The sequence below is a fragment of the Hordeum vulgare genome, chromosome 5H (assembly GCF_904849725.1).
Source record: "Hordeum vulgare subsp. vulgare chromosome 5H, MorexV3_pseudomolecules_assembly, whole genome shotgun sequence".
Taxonomy (NCBI): domain Eukaryota; kingdom Viridiplantae; phylum Streptophyta; class Magnoliopsida; order Poales; family Poaceae; genus Hordeum; species Hordeum vulgare.
In genome coordinates this window covers 521767476-521793170 of record NC_058522.1, presented here as the reverse complement: position 1 = coordinate 521793170, position 25695 = coordinate 521767476, and the positions used below count along the sequence as shown (strand labels likewise).

Here is a 25695-nt window from a genome sequence, read left to right as displayed (position 1 = left end):
TTGGCAACAAGAACTGTTAAGAACGACGCCATTAAAATGACAGGCATGTCAATAACTCCGGTCGTCTAAATTGTGTCGGAGGGTGATAAGGTTCCAGAAAAATCTCAAGTTGCAGGTGGAACTGCCTCAATCTGGTATAGAAAACATCATGATGAGAACCTCACAAGTGACATCGTTCCCCATCAGATGTCAGATGTACTCTCTCTTTTTCCAGCTATACTCGACCAATTACAGTGAGAGGAGTGGATAATACTGAACCTCTGTTAAAAGGGGCAGTGAAGAAGGAGGTCAAACCTGAAATTGAGAAGTTCATGAGCCCTGCAAAGGAAGGAGAATGCAAAACCCTATCAGATATACTATAAGTGTATCGATCATAAGCAACCCTGTTAAAAGCGTGTGATAAATGGTCTAGTGCTAATTCAGTCCGCCGACACTCATAAGCAACCACATCCATCCGGTTAACGCTGGCTAGTCTCTCTCAACCGACGGGACCATTTCTGTTATGTAGAGAATCGCGCGTCGGTGCGGGATCTGAGGGAGAGAGGGAGAGGGGGCGGGACCGGACCTGGCGCGATGGACTGGAGGGAGAGCGGCGGCGGGCAGTCGCAGCTGTAGCGCGGGCATGAGGGGGCGGAGGCGGAGAAGCCCTTCTTGTAGCGCCAGTAGAGCGCGGGTCCGGAGACGCCGAGCGCGGCGGCGGATCTAGGGTTCGGGGAGAAGGCGGGCGCCGCTGGGCGGTGGAAAGGGGGTAAGGGGGAGGCCGCGGGAGAAGAGAGGAGGGGGCGGTTGGGTGCGCGGCTTCGGGGCTGGAGCAAACCCTAGCGCCGCGAGAGCTCCGTGGGCTGCGTGGACGAAGGTGGGGGAAGGGGTGGGCGGGGACGAGGGCGCGCGAGGGCATATGGAGTAGAGGCGCGCGAGGGTAGCCGGCTTAGGAATGGCGCACCCCGAGCGGTGCGCCATTAGAATTTTTTTATATAGTAATGGCGCATGTATATGAGGTGCGCCTTCTCTACCTTGTTATTCTTCAAAGTAGTAGCGCAGTGGTGCGTGGGTTTTTCCTGCTAGCAGGAGGTGGCGGGTTCGATCCCCCCTCAGCACCCTTTTTGGGGTTATTTTCCTTCGACACAGTAGCCATCAGAGAGTATTCCCTGCTCTCTTGCACTTTGGTGTCGAGCAGATGCTTCTCAGCCCAGTGGTTTGATGCAGGATTGAGTACCAGGGGGACAGGGTTCGAATCCTCTTCCCTCCTCCTTTAATTTTTTCCTTTTATTTTTTTCTATGCATTGTTTTCCTGTGCTGGTTTCACTTTGGTTTGAGAAGTTGATGCTGTGGTGTGCATCACACCATGAGGGTGATTTATCTTCCCTCACAACAACATCTATTGCCTAGTATATATTTTTTTTATGTTTGCAAGTAGATGCCTATGAATAGGAGTTGAATCTTGTGAATAGGTGTTCTAGTGGTAAGTATGCCGACGGCGGCGGTGGTGGAGCGGGGAGGGTGCGGGGGCGCTCGGCAGCGAGGGGGATCTTGCGAGGGGTGATAGCGATCGAGATGGAGGGGATCGAGATCGAGTGTCCTCGTTAATATTCAATATTTTTTCATATTGAATATGAAAAAATATCATCAAATTTGAAAATGTCGAAATACAATCGAGAAATGAAGGCTACAATTTAAATACAATCGATCTTAGCTAGCTATTTGTTCACAATGTTCTTGCCCTTATTTTTCGTAAATGGAGTTCTTCTCTTGAACGGACGTCCTTTAGGTAGGGTGGTCCTGCTTCTTCTTGTGGTGTATGCTGGTACTTCATCATCGTCGTCATGTTCCATCTTCGGGTCGTCGTACTTGTCGAAGTCTTGCTCATTGGCGACTCCATCCATTCCGATGATCTTCCTTTTGCCTCTCCTCACGACAACACGACTGGGCTTTGGCGGGTCGGTAATGAAGAAGCATTGGTCCACTTGGGAAGCCAGTACCCATGGCTCATTTTTCGCGGTGACGTTTGCGCCCGCGGTCTTGATTTGGCTTCGGGTATAACCATGGTGGTGAAATACCGGTCTTCTTTTATGACGCTCTTGGCCCATCTGACACGGAACATCGGGACCTTCTCTCCAGCGTAGCTCAGCTCCCAGATCTCCTCGATCCTTCCGTAGTATCTGTCCTTGTCGTTACCGGTGTAGGATTCCATTGTTACCCCGGAGTTCTGATAACCATCGCTCTTCATGTCCTTTCCCTCGGTGTAGAATGTGTAGCCGTTGATATCGTACGCCTCATACGTCATCAGGCTGTGCTCGGCGCCCTGTGACAAGGCGAATATGAGTTGTTCTTCCGCGGAAGAATCCTCATGTAAAGGGTATGACAGAAGCTTCTGCTTGAACCAACGCGTGAAACATGAGTTGTGCTCTTTGATTATATCTCCGTCCGTCCTCTGTTGGCCTCGGTCATTGTACGTCTTCTCAATAAAGGTTTTGTGCTCTACGACCCAAGGATCGACCACGTCTATGTGTTGTAGCACGACTAGGTTTTCTCTTTCAAAGTCGGCGAGTCAACCCTCGAAGTCAACATGCATTTCGCGGCGACCACCTGACGCATCCAGAAATCCGTGGACCACCTGCCCCGCGACATATCCGTAACCGAGATAGTCGTGCACCTCGTGAGCAGTGCGGCTCTCATAGGGAAATATTCTTTCTCTGCGGCGTCCCACGTATTGGCTGGCGTTTTCCACAGCGTGTCTAGCTCCTCTTTCAGCAGCCCCAGATACAGATTGATGTCGTTCCCTGGTTGTTTCGGCCCTTCAATTAGAATACTCATGTGAATGTACTTCCTCTTCATGCACAACCAGGGGGAAGGTTGTACATCCACACAAACAGAGGCCAGGTGCTATGTGTGCTTCTCTGGCTGCCAAACGAATTGACTCCATTGGTGCTCGCGCCCAGCACGATGTTCCTTGGATCGCCCCCAAATTCTGGGTATTCGTAGTTCAACGCTTGCCACTAGCTCGCATCCTTAGGGTGACTCAGCATCTTGTCTTTTTTATTTATCTCCGGATCATTTCCGTCATCTTCTCGCTTTTTCTCCTCCCTATCCGCGTGCCAACGCAGGAGCTTTGCTACCTTAGGGTCCGCGAAATACCGTTGCACACGAGGAGTGATCGGAAAGTACCACACCACTTTTCGAGGAGCTTTCTTCCTCTTCTTGTATCGACTGACGCCGCACACCGGACATATGGTAGACTCCGCGTGCTCGTCCCGATAAATGATGCAATTGTTCATGCACACATGATATTTCACGTACGGTAAATCCAGAGGACACACGATTTTCTTCGCCTCGTCGAAACTGGTCGGGCACTTGTTCCCCTTGGGAAGTCGTTCGTGCCAGAATGACATGTTCTCGTCGAAGCATGCGTCGGTCATTTTGTGTTTTACCTTCATCTCCAGAGCCATGAGCGTTACTTTCAGGCGGGTATCCTCGGGCCTGCATCCTTCATACAATGGAGTAACCGCGTCTATCTCCAGTTGATCCAGCTTGGCTTTCTCTCGGGCGGCAGCTCTTGCGTTATCCGTCTGCTTGAGAAGCAGCTCTTGAATATGAGGGTCCTGCACCCAGGCCATCGATGGTCCATCGTCGTCTGCTCCGGCATCTTCATCTTCATGATCATGCCCTTCGTCTGCTCCGGCATCTTCCTCATCATCATGTCCGGCATCTTCTACATGATGACTGTGTCCTGGAGATTCTTCGTCTTCTCGCCCGCCCTCGCCGCAGTTGTCTTGCTCATGCCCTTCCTCATTTCTTTCCCAGCCCCCGTGGACGACTTCATAATCATCTTCATCACCTTGCCACCGATAGCCATCCATGAAACCACGCAAGAGCAGGTGGTCCCGCACCTTTACGGAATCCGGGTCCATAAGGCTCTTCAGCTTGCATCTTCGACACGGACATCTTATCTCCATCTCGTTCTTTTGAAGCATCTCGGCCTTCGCGGAGCTCAAAAACCTATTCACGATGCCTTCGGTCATCGTGCGGACCATGGTCGCGTGCGGGGTAGAGCAAAACGATATTTTAGAACCAATTTTTTTTTGGCATGACTTTGCCTAAAAATAGGACAAAAAAATGCATAGTGCCAAATTCTCGTCGAAACGGAAATGAATCAACATTCGGGAAAATATTGGCAACTATCGCATTTCAAATACCGGTACCTGCAAACACAAAGATATATGCAACACCACAAACATATGCAACACCACAAACATATGTAGATCTAGCTAGGCCATAAAAAGTGCATGTGCACGTTGTTGGAGGGAGAAAAAAGCAGATCTACAACATAAAAGCTTTCCCCTTACTTACCTATCAAAAAAAGGTAATTTAACCACTTAATTTGGGTGAATCTATGATGCAAATGAGGTGAGGGGGAGGAGGCACCAGAGACAAGCTTGGAGGAGGAGGTGGAGAGAATGAAAGTGGGGAAAGTGAGTGTGGTAGGTGGCTGTCCAAAATATCTAGTTGGTCCGAGGTTACTAATGGCGCACCACCTACATATGCGCCATTAGTAACCCTGGTTACTAATGGCGCACCTTCTGTGGTGCGCCATTAGTAGTTCTGCAAAAAAAATTATATATATATATAGTAGTGGCGCACCACCAACAAATGCGCCATTAGTAACACTGGTTACTAATGGCGCACTAGCTGTGGTGCGCCATTAGTAGTTTGCAAAAAAAAAATATAGTAGTGGCGCACTACCAACAGATGCGCCATTAGTAACCCTGGTTACCTATATATATATATATAGTGGTGGCGCACCGAGTGTGTGGTGCGCCATTAGTGTCCTTCACACTAATGGCACACCTGCACATGGTGCGCCACTACTATATAGTAGTGGCGCACTACTTGTGTGGTGCGTCATTAGTGTCTATATCATCTATAGCCCTTTTCCTAGTAGTGGTGGTAACAATCATGCAATGATGAATTTCGACACAAGACCATACGTACAAGAGGAGTTTGACACACTCACTAGAAGAGATATATGGGAAAATAAGGGTGAGAAATACCTTATTTTATCTACCAGCAAGCGATACACATGTTATTCTTTCCACAGAGGATTATATATAAGTCGCTACAAAATTAACGAACTATGAAAAAATTAAAACAAGAAAGGTAGACATTCCCTCAAAGCTTTTCGCATAGCGTTTTCACATTGCGCCGCCCTACGAATTCATTTCGTTGTAGGTTAGAGCGCCATCAAAGCAACATTGAGATGTCTACTGATGTTCATTGCAATGGGTCCTATCATGGACCATGATAGGCCTCTCTGCCCCCATCTGAGCTAAAATAGATCAGCGAACACCCATGCAATTATCTCCCGTCGGCCACGTGTCGTTTAGACAGTAGCACGCTATGGCAAACTGCTCACTCTTAGGTAGCCCTGAACGGGCTAAATTGCTAATCTGGATCCAAAATTATTCATTTAAACCAGCTCACTTATGTTCCAAGAGAAGACAAATGCGGAACCCAAGTACCAAATATAGTTGCCTATAATGGTACTGTAAATTCTTGATATAACTTTTAGAACTCAAGTGCCAAGAGGCAGCTAGATATTGATGTTAACGGTACCAATTAAGCTTCATCTGAAGAAGAAAGCAACTACAATGGTTATATTTGAATGTTTCAATATTATTACAACCATATATGGGTGGTCGTTTATGTTTTCTGATTCTTCATCACAGTAATCCATTTATTCTACTACATTTCAATTATTGTGAGTTAAAACTATAGGTGTACCTGCTGCACCAAGATCATGGTAGTTTAGGTGGTACTCGTTTGACTCATCCCTATCTCATTGAAGAGGATGTAAAGCATTTCATTCTGTATGTCAACACATCCTACGTCTTTCAAATCTATTGCATCCTATTTTTATTTGGCCATGTGTTACATTATGTTGGTCCTTGCTTACATACATATATTAGTACTTAGATCATGGGCCTTTTTTAAGAAAGTATCTCCCTCACACCACTGAGCTTGGAATAACACGAGAAGGTAAAATTTTGAGATGAAGCTAAGATAATTCAGAAATAGGAAGATGGTATATTCACCCAATGTACTATATGGATAAATTAATGACCTAATCACTTTTGCCTTTCTGTAGTAGGACTTTGATTTGACCTGCAAGACTGGAGAGAAACATGGACAATCTCCACATAATTTAGTGTGATAGGAAACAAAGATGGAGTAACGACTAACAAGTTTTTCACTAAACTTTCTTCTGCCTTTGACGACACATGATATGCTCAAGTCCATGTGTCAGGAATATATAGCTTGGGATTTGGGAATCATGACATGGGTAATGACACATGACTTGTACATAAATATATAGCTTCTGAGGTAACTCTATCGTTCACTCAAATATGTCAGGTCACCTCCTTGTTCTTTTATTTCGAATTGGCTATAGCTTTTGTTGTTCAGCATAAGCATTGTTAGATATCATGAAAAACTTATTCCATCTATTTTGTATAAATGTAATTTACCCTAAAAAATAATTCTGATCTATGTCGTTTCACATAATCTTGATTTTTATCTCCATATTGTGATGAGCACAATGAACAGTAAGTCTACAATCAAACTTGGATAAACATGACAGCATGAAGTAAACTGACTAGCAGGAATTGTTGTGGAACATCGACCTTTGCAGAGCCAGTCATGCCAACATACCCATAGGATGTCCTTGGAATTGTATCCACGCCAGTAGACCATACAGAATAGTCAAGTCTTGGCAGTTTGGCTATTTGTTGACTTCCAAAGACCAAACAATGGAAGAGGACTTGGTGAGAGTACGAATATTTTTTTTATTTTCTTTCGTTCAAGAGAGAAGAATGAATGACTTTGGCACTATAGAAGGAGTACGTATATGTAGTTAGTCCCATTGCTGCTAACAATACCTTCTTTAATGAAGGAGGTCGTAGCCCTATGCTAATAGAATGTTGCAAAATTTTCAGCCATTTAATATGTGCCGAGGAATATAACCGTTCGCATTGGCAGAGACTCCCACTTTTGAACCTTTTCTGTTCAAACTGCAGATTTCTTGAGTTTCCGTAAAATTCAAAAGAAAATGTGTAACTCTGTTCTGCCAAAAAAAAAATTTGTAAAGGGGTACATCATCTTTTTTTGTGTTGTGACTATATTCATGATATTTTCTGCCAAAAAATTCTAGTAGAGGATATATGGGAAGCAACATTCAGGAATACAAGCATTCAAAGAAATGTTTAATATGTGTCCTCCCAAATTTATATTTGTGATACTTTTCAGAATCCTTCGGCTGTTTTTTTATTACTTATGGAAAATGTAGAACAGTCTCTATAAGAAGGAAGAAACAAAACTATGTTAAGAGCAGCTAGCATGTAGAGTATGTTCGGTTGCCATCCATATTTTGCCACAAGAGTGTGGCCACCAATAACCAATTTGACCATCACGAGAACTGTGGCATGTCAGACTCGTGACAGAAAAGTGTAGCTAAATGTGGAGGCCAAGCAGTCAATCATGCCCGTAATTATATTTGTCTCGATGGTAAATCATCCATGGTGCGTTGTTTTCGGATGTCCATCCACTCCCACCCACGTGCGAACCGAAGCATGTATCGTAAATCCGCACTAGAGAACAAACCTTCAATCGATGTCTCCATTTAAACGTAGGAGATCTGGACCGAGACAACGGAGAGAAATCAGGGAGGGCCAGCAATGCCAACGACTACGTACGTACCCCGGCGTTTAATTCCCCATGGACCGGTCGCCGACCTACGTGCATACATACAGCTAGGCGAGGTAGGGGTCTGGCTAACCCTCCAGCATGCACAAAACGCCGGCCAGCCGCGCCGCCGCGCCCGCCGACGCGCACGCACAGTGACGACGGGTCAAAGCGGGTCGTCCGCGCGGCATTGAAAACTCGCTGCCCCTCTCCGATCGCATCAGGGTTCAAACTTTAAAGCCTGGAACGAGCGAGCGCGGCCATGTACGACGCCGCATGAGCCGCAGAGCTGCCATCATGGCCTGCGTACGTAGCACCGTGCCGCGCCTCAGGCTCAGCCTGCGCTGCGCCCACGGCGGCGACAGGTGGCGCGCGCGTGCCTGGCCTGGGCGTCGTCATCGATTCCCGTCGGTCCGTCAGCGGGGGAGACGGTATTCCTTGGACTATTGGCATGGCAGGCCGTCACCCGCGTGCGCTCTGTGCCGTGCTCCCGGACGCGCGCGCAAGCGCAACCGCCCACGCGCCGCAGAGCCCCAGGGAGGAAAGGTGGCGACGGCGACCACGGACGCGGGCCACCGGCCCCGTCGGGAGCGGCGAGGCCACCTCGGCGTGTTCCCCCACCCCGCAAGCATGGCGGGGCCCGGCCGGCAGCGCGTCAGGCTGTTTTTACGATTATTCCCGACCGGCGGATCCCGGCGCCTCGGGGCGGCCGCGGCCGCGGCCGTCTGATCCTCTGAGATTATTCCTCCTGCCGCGCGGTACGGTCGGTCCTCTCATCTCATCTCATCTCCTCGGCCGCCGCGACGCCCCGTCCGTCCGGGCAAAATTGACAAAAATGACCTCTGGGGAAGAACTCATGGAATGACCCCTTGCGGGAAATATTTCACCCGCCTGACCCTTTTGTGTGGCGCCCGACACCTAGACGCCAGACTACACTGTGTGAAGCCTAGCCGTTCCGCGCCACACCCCTCCACCACCTGGCAGGGAGGGCCCACCCCCCCAGGTCGTGTGACGCCTAAGCCTCAGGCGTCACACATTGTAATGTGTGGCGCCGAACGCTTAGGCGACACACATTGACTTAACTGGCCACGGGCCAGCCCCCCTCCCCACCCCCTCCCCACCCCCTCCCCATTCCCCTCCCTCATTCAAACAGAAACTGCAACGGCGGCGGCTGGCTCTCTTCGAATCCCTAATCCCCTCCCCCATCTCCTTCAGATCTGGTGATTTCTTTCTTGGATTGATCCCCCAAGGTAATCTCCTCCCCCATCCCTTCCGTTTCCCATCCTTCTATCCAAGTGTATTAGGCTTTTGTTGAGTAGATTGATTTGAGTAGGTTCTTAGGATTTGACTAGTTAGGATATGAGTTAGTATATGAGTAGATGAGTAGTAGTAGTTCATATTTGTAGTTAGTATTAGTAGTTAGTATATGAGTATATTAGTAGTAGTAGTTCATATTTGTAGTTAGTATTAATAGTTAGTATATGAGTATATTAGTAGTAGTAGTTCATATTTGTAGTTAGTATATGAGTATATGAGTAGTAGTAGTTCATATTTGTAGTTAGTATATGAGTATATGAGTAGTAGTAGTTCATATGAGCTCTTAGGATTTGAGTAGTTAGGATATGTAGATTAGTGGATGAGTAGTAGTAGTTAGGATATGTAGTTCATATGAGTTCTTAGGATTTGTAGGATGGTGTAATTTTTTGAATATGAGTATTTTTTGAATATTAGTTAGTATATGAGTAGATGAGTAATTTTTTAAATATGATTATTTTTTTGTGATTTGTAGGATGGTGTGGCTTCTGAATAATGTTTATGACGTTGAACACCGGGCCTATTTCATGTCGGAGAAGAAAATGGTAAGTAGAAAATGATTAGTAGATGAGTAATTTTTTGAAAATGTAATAAGCACTTGATATCTTCTTCTCCTATCTGTTTGCAGGAGCTTACGCCCTTGAAGATCCGGTCTCATGGGGCATCGTCTGTAATTCAGTACGATGAGCGGTACACCCCGTACATCGAGATGACAGGACTCCTTCCATTCGTGCAGCTTGTGAGTCGGTCAACGCCCAATCTGAACGCTGCGGCAGTCACATCACTTATTGATCGTTAGAGGCCGGAGACACATAGTTTTCACCTCCGGACCGGAGAGATGACGGTTACTCTTCAAGATGTTTCCATGATCACCGCACTTTCGATCGAGGGGAAGCCTCTTTGTATGAGGGATGGCGGCAAAAAATGGCGGCAACAAATGGAGGCTCTTATTGGTATGTCGCCGCAGGAGCCGAAGGTAGAAGATGGAGGGAAGAAAGATAGAGTCCCGGCCGGCGCTCCTTTCACTTGGATTGCCGCGAACTTTGCTCATTGTCCTGAGGACGCAGATGACGAGGTGATCCAGAGGTATGCTCGCGTCTACATGTGGTACGTCATCTCTAGGACTATCTTTGCTGACGGCACAGGCAAGAATGCTCCATGGATGTGGCTGAAGGCGTTGACTGTTTTCGACCACAAGTTCAGCTGGGGCTCGGCCGCGCTAGCTTACTTGTATCGGCAAGTAATAAATTGTTAGTATTAAGTACTCTCTGTTATCTTTTTCTGCTAAACTGATGCATGTTTGTTGTTACTTGTAGTTGGACGATGCTTGTCGCAGGACGACAAAGGACGATGGAGTTGGTGGTTGTATGCTCCTACTTTCAGTATGGAGCTGGGAACGCCTACCTGTTGGACGCCCTAAAAGCTCACAGTGAAATACCTGGGATGACCACGGCAACCCTGTACGGCAACCTACATGGGCTTACAAGTGGGACTTGGTATCGGAGGTGGCAAGCGAAGTGAACCTATTGTACAAGCAATACACCAACGAGATGGATTCGCTTACCCCCAAGCAGGTAAGATGGTTTCAGAGTTGACTTCCAGCTTCTATGTTGCGAGTAAAATGAATTGTGGTATTCATCTTGTGTTGTAGGTGGAATGGGAGCCATATGGTGTCGGGCCAAACTTTGGTGATGCACACACGTTCGAGCTCAATCCACTATGCGTGCAGGAAAGACATCTTTGGCTAATGCGTTGTCCCCTTATATGCAATTGGGTGGTTGAGTTTCATCTCCCGCATCGTGTGATGCATCAATTTGGGTTCTTTCACCCACACCCGCCGGAGTGGGTGGACACGGACACACAGCTTCACAGGTAACAAAAAAGAAGTACTGATTAGTTTTGTTCTTAGTGTTGAGCGAGCTACTGATGTGTTTTGTTAAAAGCAGGTTGGATAGGAGGAGGCAGGGAAAGATCAAGGATTGGCAGAAGCATCATAAGAGCTATGTCATTAGCTTCGAGCAAAGTGTGCAGGCAGCTTCGAGCATACGACGAACCCAGTACCGCCAGCATTGTCCGCTTGCGTTCAACAACTACGTAAGATGGTTTCAGGAGAGTACTCGTGTCGAGATTTGTCCGCCGGCTTACGAGGAGGACATATTGGAAGAACCCACTGAGTACGATGCACTTGCCCAAGGACGTTACAACAAGTTAATTCGCGAAGGGTACCAAACTTCCTTTGCCCCTGTCCTGAACTTTGTGGTAAGTGTGCTCACCTATGTTAAGTATGAATTCTAGTACACCTATTCACTTGCATGTCATTGTCTTGTGATCATAGCGCAAAGAGGTCAAGAAACAAGCTGATGAGTCCGAAGATATTATAGATAACACCTGGAGGAAAAAAGGGAGAATCTGCACTTCATCTTTTCATAAAGGTGTTGCGTCATTATTATTATTTTGCCCACGAATGCAACATTATAGGTTACCTTATATATGTCATTTATATTTGAATCTAATAGGAACAGGGCCAGAAGTTACGGCGCCTATCCAACATTTTAGGTTGCCGTGACCCTGAATATGTTTCACCTTCGAGATCCGGTTCATCCGAAAGAAATACTCTAGACGATTCAGCTTCTTCGGGCGCTCGTATGGACGATGGTGACATTACCTCGGCAGCTAATACCCAAAGAAATACTGTAGAGGATGATGTTGACACTCCTGAGGTATGACATAGCCATAAAACATTTTGCACTTTCAACCTTCAACTTTGAACTTTCAACCTTCATATGTATTAGGTTGCGGACGGGATGACGTTGAAGGCTTTCCAACGCTCCGCTTACATGTTGAAGCCTAGGAAGGAATTTAGGCGGTACTCACTGGATGATTATGCGAAAGGAAAGAACCCGGTCGTTGGGGGCTCTCGTTTGTCAAGGAGGAGAAGCATGGACGATGAGGATGAGGATGACGATGACGATGAGTCGGATGACACGGAGCAATTTGTGGTTGCCAGAAGAAAGAAGCTAGTTTCTAAGAGGGGACGAGGCCCCAAGATGTGAACCGGAGCCATTTGGAGTTGGTGTTGCACTTGTGTTGTGAACCATTTACTTTTGTTGTGAACTATTTCGAGTTGTGAACCATTTAGTTGCTGTTGCACTTGTTGTGAACCATTTAGTTGCTGTCAAAAATGTTGTATTGCTGTCAAAATTAAGCTTCCAGCAGGTTTTCACATGTGTGGTGCCCAAGGCTTAGGCGCCACACATATGCAATGCCTAAGCCTTAGGCGCCACACATGTGCAAACCTACTGGCATCTCAAAGCACACTATTTCCCGCCACCCTTCCCTCCTCCGTTCCCGCCAAAATTTCCACATCTTCTTTGCCGCCACCTTTCCCTCCTCCGTTCCCGCCAAAATTTCCACGTCTTCTTTCCCGCCACCTTTCCCTCCTCCGTTCCTGCCAAAATTTCCACGTTTCCATTTAGGCGCCACACATGTGCAACGCCCAAGGCTTAGGCACCACACATTCTGTCAGGCTGAAAACTGCAGCACATAGTGGTGGAGGAGTTCAAATATACATCACAAATATACAACACAATAATACTAGAGTTAAAACATACAACACAAAGAGGGTGGAGTTCAAACATACATAGGTTTTTAAAGAACATACGTCCAAAAGTGCATACATAGTGGAGTTTCATAGTAAGAAAGCGCGCAAGCGAACAAGGTTCAACAACACATAGGGTTCAACAACACATAGAATAGAAGCATCCGGCTCTATTGGGTCGAGCAAGGCCCCTTTCCCTTCTTCTTCTTCCTCTCTTCTTCCTCTTCCTCTTCCCTTTTGCGCATTTTTGAAGCCTCTTCCTTAACCCTCTCCGTGAAGCGTTGATGCTCCCGCTCTCTCTTTGCTGCGCCCTCTGCCCACATCTTCTTAAAGTTAGCTTCATATTCTTTTTTACATTTCTCTAGCGTCTTCCTGTCATTCTCCTTTATCCTAGCCTCATATCGCTTATGCTCAAGGAACATTTTCCACTCCTCATCCATCTTTGCCTTATGCTCCTCATCCTTCTTCTTTCGCGCTTCCGCTGCATCCTCCTCTCTCAACTTCTTTGCAACCCTCTCCATCAACCGCTGCTCCTCACTAGCCGCATCCTTCTCCTCCCCCCACTCCGCTTTTGCCTTGTTGGGTTGAGAAGCGGCCATACCTACAAAACAGGCATCAAAGCTCATAGTTAGTAAAATAACACACAAAGGAGCATGAAAAACAACATGATAAAGATAAGTCAAATATGTGACATACGGAAATGGTCCTCGTAGGTATCCACACATACCACTCCTAGTAAGTCCACCACCTATCCCACCACTGCCTCTAGCAGCACCACCACCTATCCCACCCCTGCCTCTAGCACCACCACGACCTATCCCACCCCTGCCTCTAGCAGCACCCCTGCCTCTACCACCACCACTTCCTCTAGCACCACGTCCTCTAGTAAGCCCAAGTCGGCTAGGAACATGTTGAGTAGGAACTTGTTGGGTTGTGCTTGCTTGACCCGTCCCTTGTTGGCTCGTGCTTCCTTGACCCGTCCCTTGTTGGCTTGAACTTGGTTGGCTAGGACTTGGTTGGCTAGGACTTGGTTGGCTTGACCTGGAATCATTGTTTTTGGACTTCTTCTTTCGCGTCGTACACCTTCTTGTGTTGTGCCCTGTTACACCGCAATCTCCACAATGTGATCTCTCGGTAGGCTCTTGGAATTGGTTGTTCCCCATTTCTCTGCCACCACCATGGCCCCATCCATCCATGTCTCCTCTAAAACGCTTTGTCTTTCGTCTTCCCAGTTTCACAACCTTCCACTCTGGGTCGGGCCATAGTTGTACTCCATGATACTCCGGCCATTGTGATTGGTCAAAGTATGGTTCAAATCTAGGAGCCCATGTATGCTTCGTGGTCATGATCGAGAACTCGGACTCCCTCACGGTTAGTGGATGGTTGACGTCCACATTCCTACTGCGAGCTGCCGTGTACAAATGCGAGCATGCGAGATGAAGCAACCTTGGCCTCCCACAAGAGCAATCACACAAGGATAAAGATACCTTGAACGCCCTGTTTCCATGTTGCTGGCCATCGTTTGTCGTTCCTCCAGGCTCATTCACTTCGTATGTCCAATCCTCGTTGTTGTACAGGGTAGCCGTTTGGGAGTCAGCCTTCCGTGATTGAAATACCATCCATTTGTCAACCTTTGGTGGAAACTGGTACTTATACTTTTTCTTGTTCTCTCCCGCAATCTGATCATCTGTTTCTTGCGAGTACTTTAGAAAGTATGCTCTCAACTTGTCGAATGTGTATCGAACTATTGCCGTCACCGGCAACGCACGAACACCCTTCAACACCCGGTTGAAGCATTCTGCCATGTTACTTGTCATTTGACCATATCTTCGGCCATCTTCGTCATAAGCTCGTGCCCACTTGGCCCGAAGTTCAATGTGCCTGTTAAGAAACTCAAGCCCACCTGCATCAAGTTTTTTGTTTACAAGCAAAGCATTGTACAATGTTGCAAATCGTTTGTCCGAAAATGCTTGACAACAATCTTGAAGATCATCCGCCAACTCCTTGCTACCACATGCCCTGTAGAAGTTTGCACAGAAATGCCTCATGCACCATCGATGATGCAAAGGAGCATGGCCGGGAATGACAATGTCAACCGCGTTAAGTATGCCTTGATGGCGATCCGATATGACACATATTTCCCTCTCAAACGGTAATACTTTGGTTCTCAAAATATACAAGAACCATTCCCAGTTAACATTGTTCTCTGCCTCAACCAAAGCAAAAGCCAAAGGCATCAACCGGTTATTGGCATCACTTGCTATTGCAACCAGCAAAGTGCCCTTGAATTGTCCGGTCAAAAACGTGCCATCAATGGAGATGACAGGACGACAGTGCTGGAAAGCCCTCACACATTGCTCAAATGCCCAAAATGCACGGCCAAATACGCGGACCCTATTTCCATTGAGAATCCTTGTTTTCTCCCCATACGGCTCGACCACATGAACCATGCCCGGGTTAGTGTGGGCAATAGCTCCCAACAACCTAGGTATGCGGTTGTATGCTTCCTCCCAATCACCATACAACATCTTGAATGCGGCTTGCTTTGCTTTCCATGCCTTACCATATTTCACCTCGTAGTGAAAGAGGGCTTTCACAAGGTCTTGTACGCTTTTTATGCTCATTGTAGGAAGAGAGGAGATGGAGTTGGAAAGCCTATAAGCGATGAACTCGGAGGTGAGTTGTCTATGGCTTTGCGACGAAAGGGCACCATCAACCCTCTTGCCTCGACACATGTGAGGCATACAACTGACAATGTTCCATCCTGGCCCTCCTTTCCATGGTCTTGCACGGACAATCCAAGGATGCCCTCTATCCTCACATGCAACCGTGTAAAGCAGCTTCATGTTTGAATGAACAACTTTGTGTGGCCTATAATGCGTAACAGAATATTCATCCAACCACATCTTCAGTTCAAAGAATGTTTCGAACTTTGACCCCGGCAAAATAATATTCTTCCCATGTGTGTCCCGATGAGAAGGTGGCCTAACTCCAAACAATATGTCTTCGCCTCCGTCAACCACGGCTTCATCCGCAAGGCTAAGATCCTTGAACAATGGTGTCCGATGATCACGCTTTAATACCTTCGTGAAAGCTTCAGCCTCCTTTGCCGTGAACCCTTCCTCATCAACTTCTTCATCGGGAACATCATCGTCAGACTCAGAGGCATAGCCACGTGAGTACGGAATAGAATGGTCCATTGTCTCTTGCAAATTATATTTGTCCAAATCACCAAGATTGTTGTCATGAAGAACATTACCATCATTCTCATCATCATCGTACTCATCATTAGCCTCTACCAATGGTTCATGTTCAATGTTGACCTCTTCGTTGGCCTCATCGACACAAGAAAGAGGTTCAATGTTGGCCTCTTCGTTGATGGGTGCAGGAATAGCTTCAACAATCGAAGAGGCAACCCGGTTCAAATCCAACAAGTTAGGAACATTTGTTTTGATGGCAAATAACTCTAGAGCCTTGTCTAGTGATTCGGCCACCGTATCCTTGTATGCAAGCCAACGTTGCTCGGAGTTGACACGCATGGTCTTCCAACGAATGTGCATTCCAAATCCCACATTATGCCTACCATCAAACTCAACTACATCACTAGGATCCATCCAATTCAAATCCTTTCGGACTTGTTCCAACAATTCACCATAGCTAGGACATAAATCGAACACCATGTCAAGCTCATCCGGGTCCGGATCAATATTTTCTTTTAAAAAGGCATCCTTGTCCACGTGATGAACATAAACACATGTTCTTTTCATACCTAAACAACAAAACATAGAACCTTTTTTATAAGCAATCATACAATTACAATAACCCTAGCCTAACTTCCAAATAACCCTAACCCCATCATAACCCTAACACAACCAAACATCCCTAACCTTAGCCTAACCATAGCCTAACCCTAGCCTAACCCTAAAACAACCATAATGCAAACATCCAAACAACCCTAATCCTAACCCCATCATACCCCTTATCCTAACATACAAACAAATACAACAATATCATATACATCCCACATTTCATGAAAAACTAGGGTTTCAACAAATTTGCAAAAAATGATCACAAAAGATTTTTCTTTGGATGAGAATGAGGGGAGAGGTGGGAATTACCTTAGGGGAGTGATTGGACAACAAATGCCCGGTCCAAACCTTCAGATTTGGTGATTTAGAGAAGGATTTGAGGGAGGGGCAGTGGCTGGGAGAGTTTGCTGGGGAGGGGAATGAGGAGGGGGTGGGGAGGGGGGCTGGCCCGTGGCCAGTTAAATCAATGTGTGGCGCCTAAGCGTTCGGCGCCACACATTACAATGTGTGACGCTTGAGGCTTAGGCGTCACACGGCCTGGGAGGTGGGCCCTCCCTGCCAGGTGGTCGGGGGGTGTGGCGCCGAACGGCTAGGCGTCACACAGTGTAGTGTGGCGCCTAAAGTGTCGGGCGCCATACAAAAGGATCATACGGGTGAAATATTTTCCCCGAGGACACTCCGTGAGTTCTTTCCCCACGAGTCAATTTTGCCGTCCGTCCGTACCCCGTGACTGTTGCCCGGTCGTATCATCAGCTCACGTCGCTCTCTCCCTCTCCGCGCAGGCGCAGACACCGCCATTGAATGTACCTGACCGTGGCAGGCAGGGGGGGCAGAAGCAACAAAACGGCAGCCGTTTACGCTCGTCGTCACGTCAAACGACGGCGACGGAGCAGCGGGAATTAAGCATGCTGGCTCACGCGTGTAAATGCGCGACAGTGGCGGCAGGATGCACTGCGGGCAAAACGGAGGGAGGGGAAAGAAGAAGTGGCATGCATTGACAGGACGCGGGCCTGTCTGCTCTGGCGTGGCACGCGCGGAGCCGCTACCGCTGCCGCACACGAACCAACCAACCGGGCTGCTGCACCTCTGCGGCGCCCTAGCTAGCTGCTGCTGCTGCTTCATCGGCCATGCTATGCCGCTCTCGCGTTCGCGCCCGCTCCTAATGTGTGGGTCAGTCGGGTGAGAGGGTACAAACACACCGTTGATTACCGTGCACCAGGGCGCCACCGGCCACACCATTGATGCGGGCCTGACTTCGATGCCATTCCTCCACGGGAAAATATCAGGTTCTCCGGTGGTAGGAGCTCCCTTCCCCAACTTGAAAAGGGGGGGGGGAGGGGGGGGGGGGGTGTTTCAGCTGACCTGATCCTCGTTTTCGAAACAACAATACGCGGATACGTCGGTAAAGATCATGACCTGTTATGCCATCCTGCCATCGCGTATGAGATGGATATACCCGGGTAAACAACGAGTATATCTAGATCACATGCATCTAGATATAACATAATTATTACACATCTAAATAAAAAAAAGCATAAAAAGAAAAAGAAAAAGAAAATATCCATCTGAATCTGCACGTAAAATCAATGATATATGACTTCAATGGTACCGTTATATTGAAGACGGGGGCATCCTATTACCACCTCTACGAAGATATCATTGGCATGAGTGTGAGTTAAATGGACAATAGTGGGCTTACATCTTCTTAATCATAATTGTTGCTTTTATTTTGAAGCATTTGTTCCATTGTATTATTTGTCGCACTCAGATAATCTATCAGTTTGGATATGACATTTGTTGCATTGCTCGATGTTGTAACGTGTAAAGTTTGGATTTTAATGATGTGAAACTCGAAGTCATAATAAAGTTTAGAAGCACGTCCACAGACAGAAAACGGAGGCTAATGTTTTGGGAATCTGAGTTTGCAGACCTTTAAAAACTTGTGTGAAAGTGCGTTACAAAATCCGTTTTCTTAATAACGCAACTGGATTTGAGATTGAAAAGAGCCTGAAACCTCCTTAGGATCCATTAAGGCCCTGTTTGTTTCATAAGTCCTAGGACTTTTTTAAGTCCCAACTTATAAGTCATAAGTCCCTACCTGTTTGTTTACAGGGACTTATAAGTCCCGAGTCCCTACTTGTTTGTTTACAGGGACTTATAAGTCCCGAGTCCCTACCTGTTTGTGTTGCACCTAATAATACACTTGTTCACATGGATCATCATCAGCCAACGCGTACGGCACACAGGATAAGCACCGCTGCAACGAGGCTCAGGAGAGGGCCTGTCCGTCGATTGGAGGCACCGCTGCAACGAACCAAGGCAGAACGAACCGAGGCGGGGCGACGAACCGAGGCAGAACGAACCGAGGCGGGGCGGCGACCGGAGCGAGAGGCGAGGCGGCGACGGGGCGGCGACCGGAGCGAGAGGCGGGGCGGCGGCGGCGATTGGACCGAGAGGCGGGGCGGCGTGCAGGGAACGAGCCTGAAGGGACGCGGGGTAGGTCCGGCCCGGGATAAGTCCCAATAAGCTCCTCCGTGAGAGTCTTATTTGATAAGTCCTAAATCACCACAATAAGTCCCAATAAGTCCCTTATGTTTGGTTTAGATGGGACTTATAGAGAGCTTTTTTAAGTTCCTAAACCAATAAGTCCCTGAAAACAAACCCCCTCTAAACGCGGAAAGCGAAACCCTAGTACAGTATCACCGAGGGAAGACCCGCGCGGCGCACGCGTATGGACAGCGAGCCTCTCTCCGCTCCTCCCCCGAAGAAAAAGAAAAGAAGCGGTCAATACACGGCGAGTTGGCGCGCCGTCGCCGTTGTCAGGTGCCCTCCGCCCGCCGCTTTCCCGCCTTACTTTCAGTCTTTCACGACCAGCCCACCACCCCACCTCATGGCCAGCCAGCCAGCCACGGAGCCAACCCCAGTCCCAGACCTCACCGGCCGAGACGCGACCGCCACCACCACCGCCGGTCGCCGTCGCGGGTCCCCGTTGGCCCGCGCGGCGTCGTCCGAGGTCGGCACACGGCCGCATCACGCCTCACACCAGGCACGCGGGGCAAGCAACCTGCTACCGACCACGATCACGATCGGTCCATCACACAATTCACATGACACGCAACGCCAATCCATTCATACATACAGTGGCCAACAACAACAACAAAGTACTGTAGGTGCGTCTGTTCCACAGGGTGATGGAATGGATGATGATGATGATAAAACTGAAAGGGTTCTTGAATCTTGACACAAGACAAAAGCGACCGAGCGCCGGCACACAATGGTTTTTCGGAGACGCAGTTTGCAAACGAACGGTAGCCCGAGGTGGCTCATCACTTCTAATGCTGGCTACAAGCTGCTACACGAAGGACCAGTTGACGAACATGAAGGCGAGGCAGTGCGGCGCGTCGTCGTCGCCCAGCACCTTCCACGCCACCGCCTGCTCGTACGACACCGGCCGCCCCATGCTCGACACGCACACGCCGCCTGGGAGGTACGCGAAACCCTGCACAGGCACACAGAACAACAACAAAGTTTGAGTTTCAGTTCAGTGTTGTTCATCATTCGGAACGGTGGGATGGCTCTGGCTAGGCCAGCTACGTAACGTACCTGCTGCATGATTTTGGGGAACTCGGAGCACAGCGCCTTGCGGCCATCGTCGTCGAGGATCTTCTCCAGCGAGATGTCCTGGAGCGCAATCAGCGTCGTCTCCAGCATGTCCAGGCCGGCCTGGTTGGCGAAGGTGAACACAGGAGCTGCCTGAAATTATTGCAACCCAAACATTTTTGTTGTTAGGCCCGCACAACACAATGCCGGTGTGAATATATGTGGCGTGACCAACATGATCGAGCACGCAACCGACCTTCAGGGAACAGCACATGATTGAATCCGAGTGCTGCCACAGCGCTTTCAGGGAAGCGTCCGCGCTCTGTGACTCCGTGCAAAGGAGTTCCGCCCCGGTGTGAAACCTGGGATTTTTTCACGCAGCCAAATTACTTCTCTATTGTGATAACATAGAATAATAGCACAGGCAGTGCTGCAAAGATGAAATGGATAAATGGCAACCATCTTCAGAATGAGGGGAAAAAAAGAGACAGCCTTATACCTGTAGCTCCTGCCGATCCACCTCGCAAGCGTGTGAGCCTCAGGGGATCCTGGAGGGTTCTTCATTTCGATCTGTCCACCAGGACGAGAAGGTGCAATTGCCATGGCCACCCTCTGCACTGATGCCACCACAGTCCTCACATACTGCCTCGCCATTGCCGCGACACTCTCTCGTAGGTGGTTCTCATATGAGAACTGGAAAGCAATGGTAAGCACTGATCTTGTGTTGCTGGTGCTGGATGCGTCACTGGGAGCACGAGTCCCACCAGGTCCAACCTCAAGAGTGGATGCAAGGTCAAGTGTACGTGTTGCAGACGGTGCATCCTGCAGTGTCAAGTGAATAACACTGAGTTAGTTCAGTGTCAAACAATGGGCAAGATCAATGCTACCAGTGCAAACCATACTAACCGTCTTGGCATCAAGTGGTATCACACGGAAGCCCGAGGGTAGCAGTGGAGCATCATCAGCAAACGATTCATCAATCGGCGCAAAGACAAGCTGTGCACAAGCACCAGCAGCATTCTCATCGACACCGCTGCATAACTGCCATAGAAGATACAGACTTGTAAGGCCGGTGCAACAAATAAAATGAAAATGATGCAAACTAGCAAGTGCCGGCTGAAAGCATACCTGCAGAAGATACATATCTCTTGATAGAACAACTTCATCATGACAGAGACTGTGTCCCTCGAGTCTAATAACCTCCAAGAACTGCAATTTAAAAGGTTAGTTTGATGGACAAAGATCGGTTAATAATTAGTACAACCTCCGTAAAGAAATAAGTAGTGATCTAAACGATCTTATATTTCTTTACGGAGGGAGTGCAAAACTTTATAAGACCTTGAGCTAACTTGAAATACCTCTTCATGCTCTAAGGTATGTGCAAGTGGCAGGATAACCTGACTGCCCATAAACCCACTCGCTCGTAGACCAGGAACTGCATAAGGACTAGCTCGCAAAGCAGCGGCGGAATAAGCATCAACACCAGGATCAGCCCATTCAGAGCGATGCTCCCTCAGAAACCGTACTAGTAGAGCAGGCGGTACATTCTACATGATGAAAACCAAATTCACCAGGCTCAGTTATGGACAGGTCACACAAACAATCAACAGATCCCCTACTAAATAGAACATAGATGGTTTATGAGTAAAAACCTGCAGCAACATTGAAGCCTTGGCACATAAGACGCCACCCCCAATTGCAGAAAACATCTGGGAGGGGTTGACATGAGTTCCAGCAAGTTTGTTTGGAGATGAGTTGATAGCAATTGTAACATCCTCAGCACCATCACTGCTCATCAGTGACCAGCCATCATCCAGAAATCCATTAACAGCATCATTGAAACCTCTGCAAAACATGTCGAGGACCTTAGTCATGGGGCATGTATGGGATGTCTTTTGGTAAACTCAGACAGCACGAATGGCATGTACGGAATATAGGAGCATTGCCACAAACCTGCTCAATCTCTGACTAAATGTTCTTAAAACTGCTGGCTGGCGCCCCCCTCCATAGGGCATTTCTCCACTTGATTCATGTGCAATCTGCCTAATGTGACGCAGAGCCTGTAAAAAAAGGACAAGCGATTGTCACTTAATCGTTCATATCTTAGTGCCACAAGAACAGGCAAATGCTTAGCACAAACAAAATCTTAAGGAAAATGCAATGGTAGAGCATACAGCAATTGTCATCTTCTGCGCAAGAATCTTTGGAGACTCATAAAGTGGTCTAAGGACCTCAGGCACACTCCAAGCCTACACACAGATATGATTGTAAGATGCATGTACAAATTATGGAAGTTACAAATCTGATCAAACAAAAAAAATATATGGAACTTTTGCTTACATCTAAATCAACATGATCTACAATGTGGATCATAGAGCCACCCCCCTCGCAAGGGCGGATTAAATAGCCACTAGGTAGCACCTCGGCTCGGACAAAATTTGGAGTGTTAGGTCCTGATGGACCCCCAGTGGCTTGAGTCAACGATCTCTCACAGATCTACAGAAGAAGGCAGTGAGTAATAGTTACCAGATCTCAGCACAAACAATATTCGGAACAGTAGACTTAGTAGCATTAATACGCAAAAGTTACAGTGTAAAGTGTAATCAAAAGTTGCTTGATCCAAACAGACCAAGCTCAACAGAGAAGTTGACAAACAGAGCAACAAACAAACATAAATGTCATAATCGTAACAAGCGATGAGACATATCAATACCACAAGACTGCCGTCTTCAAGACCGCTAGTGTAGCGGAGAATCCAAAAGTCACGCGGTGCCGCCAAAGTTGTCGGTGCATAAGTCTACATAATTGAAAGAACAATATGTTACAGTCAACACAGAAGAACCACATCCAAATAAACCCAGACAAGGGAACCCAAGCTAACTATAACTAGTAAGAGGATGCAATACCTGCATGTAGATGAGCTCAATAGTTCCACCATTACCCGTAGGGATAATCTGGAGCACATCCACACACCGACAGTCACGATACCAAGAGGGGCGATCCTTGAGGATCTCGGCAACCTGTGTAGTAGTCTATTAGTTGGTGTCTGCTGAATGGAAACAAAAAGCTCTGTGATGATGAACAACACCATACCTTTGTGGGCTCAAGGCTCACAAGGCCACAAGCTCGGGCTGCTACGCCACTACAATTGTGCGATACAGCAATGATTCCAATGGAATCCGGACCAGGCTGTAAAGAAACACCGATTTTAAATTCATCGCGTATAAAGAAACTGAAATAATCAACGCATGCCAGAGTTCCACCAGTTGGAATTATGACATTACCTTCATCCCAACCATTTGCACCCAATCGACAGCAGTTCCCGTCGCCTTGGACAGGAACTCTGCCAATGTCTCCTCAGCGATAGCGAGTAGACTGCAACAAACATAAGGAATTCCATCAACCTTATGCAAAAGAACATGTGAAGCGCCATAGAAAAGTGAAACTGTAATTACCCTGCTGGGTTGTTCGCGTCCCTTTGCGGACGCGGAACTACTGCGTTCTGCTGCTGCTGGTGCTGACCACTAGTAACAACAGACTCACAGCTTGTGTCTGTAGTCGCCACAGAAGGCTGCAAACACCATTCAGCAAAAGTTTAGGCGCAGGAGCCAATAATTTGATCAGCAGATAATACATGAATCCAACACAAATTTGCATCTATTTAGAAGATGTCAGTAGCATTCACAGCTCACTAGCCATCAGGTTTGAAATCAGTGGCACATAACAGTATCCAAGAACCCAAAATTGTTCAGAAATCATTATCTCTTGTAGTAGAAAAAAAGACCATGCAAACGTTCTCATAGTAGGTGATGGGAGGAACCTCACATTACTGAGGTGCGTCCGCATGTAGCCGTTCTCGTAGACGAGACGGGACACCTGCTTCTGCAGCCTGTCGTTCTCCTCCATCAGCAGCTTGTTCATCGCAGACAGCTTCCGGTTCACAGTCTGCAGGCGAGAGGCCTCCTTCCGTTGCTTCTCGCGGCATCTGCAGTCATAAAAGGAATATCAATCAATCTCGGCGGCCACACCAAAACGGGGGGCTACAAAAATGTCACTTGCTCATGAAGAAAACCAAGACAGCGATCTTCGTACGCGCACGCACGAGATTCCCGCGTCGTTGCTAATAACATTTTGGCATGTCACATCTCAGGTGAGCACAAGTGTGTTAGGTGTGAAGGCATTGCAGCTACACAATGCTCTGGCACGAAAGCAACTACTGATATGATCTGAAATCTGAACAAGAACACAAGGCTCTGAAGATAACTAATGCTCTAGAAGAATCACGCTTGTTCGGCCAAGATTCAGCAAAAGAACATCTCTCTTTTTTACGTAGAACACAACGGGTTGCAAGAACAAGAAACAGGCACGCACAAAAAAAGGACGCGGCCGCTTCTCCCCCACCACGCCACAAATGGTAAAAACATGGTGAAAGGCATTTGGGGCAGGACATAAGGAACTCGATTTCTGGTATTGACAAGGAAACATCACGAAATCTTGGCAACTTTCAGACCAGTGAGGCCAAAAACAGGCTCTAATTTGGGCGTGGCATATGCTACTAGGTGCGTAGTAGGTGCCTGCTTTCACACCCGAATATATCCTAGAACCACTAAGCAGAAACGGGCCAGACGGAAAGCCGCCGCCTGGAAAGGAGATGTGGATTCTTCCTGGAGCCACTAAGCTGAGTGGAAGGATCAGCATCAGAATCAACCAAAGCCAGATTTTTATCCACGGGGGCAAACCACAAACCCAAGAAAAGAAGGCCAATTTTGAGCACCAAGAAGGAAAGAACGCGAGCAGTGAGTCAGATCGAGAGGCGCGGGCGGGGACGGACCTGCGGTTCTGGAACCAGACCTTGATCTGCTTGGGCTCGATGTTGCTGAGTATGGGGCACTCGCGTATGAGCTGCTGCCGGCGGAGCGAGCTGGGCTTGGGGCACTCGCTGTAGACGCGCTCCAGCGCATCCACCTGCTCGGGGGTGTAGCGCACGTACTTGCCCGTGTCCACCTGCGGCGCCCCGCCGCTGCCGCCGCCGGGCGACGACCTGTCCCGGTCCCGGTCCCTGCCCCCGCCGTGCCCGCCGTGCCCGCCGTGCACCACCATCGCCCCCGCCATCTCGAGCCGCCGGCTACCGGGACGACCGCCGCCAACCGAGTGAGTAGTAGTGGCAGTAAAGAGAGGATGAGCCAGGGCCAGGGTCGCCGCCGCGTCATGCCCTCCGCGCGCCGCCTCCCGTGGACGCCATGGCCGTGGTGGTGGCGGTGGTGGTGGGGTGTGGGGGGCTGCCGGCGAGGTGGGGTGGAGGAGAGCGCGGATGGAAGGGAAGGGAAAGGCGGGGAGGGGGGAGGTGGGGTTTGGTTTAATAGTGGAGCAGAGGCAGAGGCAGGGCGCAGAGGAGGAAGAGGAACAAAGGGAAAGCAGAGCGCCGTGCTCTTGTTTATACTGCTGCTCTTCTCCTCTCTCTCTCTCTCTCTCACTGTGAACTGTGGTCTGGCCTCTGGCCAGGGGTGTTCCGGTAATTTGGGTGCTCTTCACTTTCTCCTCATTTTTCCAAATTAGAGATGTATTTTTGGTCCGTTGATGGACTTCTCTATGTGGTCGGCTTGTGGTCTGGGTAGGAGCTTTGCTACACATAACGGGATG

General features: G+C 48.2%; 2 protein-coding genes across 2 annotated transcripts; both read right to left on the bottom strand.

The window, feature by feature from the left end:
- Positions 1–12816: 12816 nt before the first annotated feature.
- On the bottom strand, positions 12817–13245 carry LOC123399198 (vicilin-like seed storage protein At2g18540). Its single transcript, XM_045093631.1, has one exon. The coding sequence runs from the start codon at positions 13243–13245 to the stop codon at positions 12817–12819; it is 429 nt and encodes a 142-aa protein (XP_044949566.1).
- Positions 13246–19563: 6318 nt separating this feature from the next.
- On the bottom strand, positions 19564–25455 carry LOC123452119 (homeobox-leucine zipper protein HOX32). Its single transcript, XM_045128703.1, has 18 exons — positions 24887–25455; positions 23881–24040; positions 23511–23626; positions 23340–23430; positions 23149–23244; positions 22962–23075; positions 22769–22852; positions 22396–22551; positions 22230–22304; positions 22009–22115; positions 21708–21900; positions 21414–21602; positions 21184–21264; positions 20962–21096; positions 20555–20877; positions 20312–20417; positions 20059–20208; positions 19564–19954 (listed from the first exon to the last, which is right to left on the bottom strand). The coding sequence occupies exons 1-18, from the start codon at positions 25165–25167 to the stop codon at positions 19808–19810; spliced, it is 2604 nt and encodes an 867-aa protein (XP_044984638.1). The 5' UTR covers positions 25168–25455; the 3' UTR covers positions 19564–19807.
- Positions 25456–25695: the final 240 nt, after the last annotated feature.

What these genes read in the sequence shown, in the direction of transcription:
- LOC123399198 (XM_045093631.1), bottom strand. Translation starts at nt 13,245, where the DNA reads ATGGCCGCTTCTCAACCCAACAAGGCAAAAGCGGAGTGGGGGGAGGAG.
- LOC123452119 (XM_045128703.1), bottom strand. Translation starts at nt 25,167, where the DNA reads ATGGCGGGGGCGATGGTGGTGCACGGCGGGCACGGCGGGCACGGCGGG. An exon ending in TAGATCATGTTGATTTAGAT is followed by an intron (nt 22,305 to 22,395) that starts GTAAGCAAAAGT and finishes ATCTGTGTGTAG; the next exon opens with GCTTGGAGTGTGCCTGAGGT. An exon ending in AGGCTTCAATGTTGCTGCAG is followed by an intron (nt 21,603 to 21,707) that starts GTTTTTACTCAT and finishes TTCATCATGTAG; the next exon opens with AATGTACCGCCTGCTCTACT.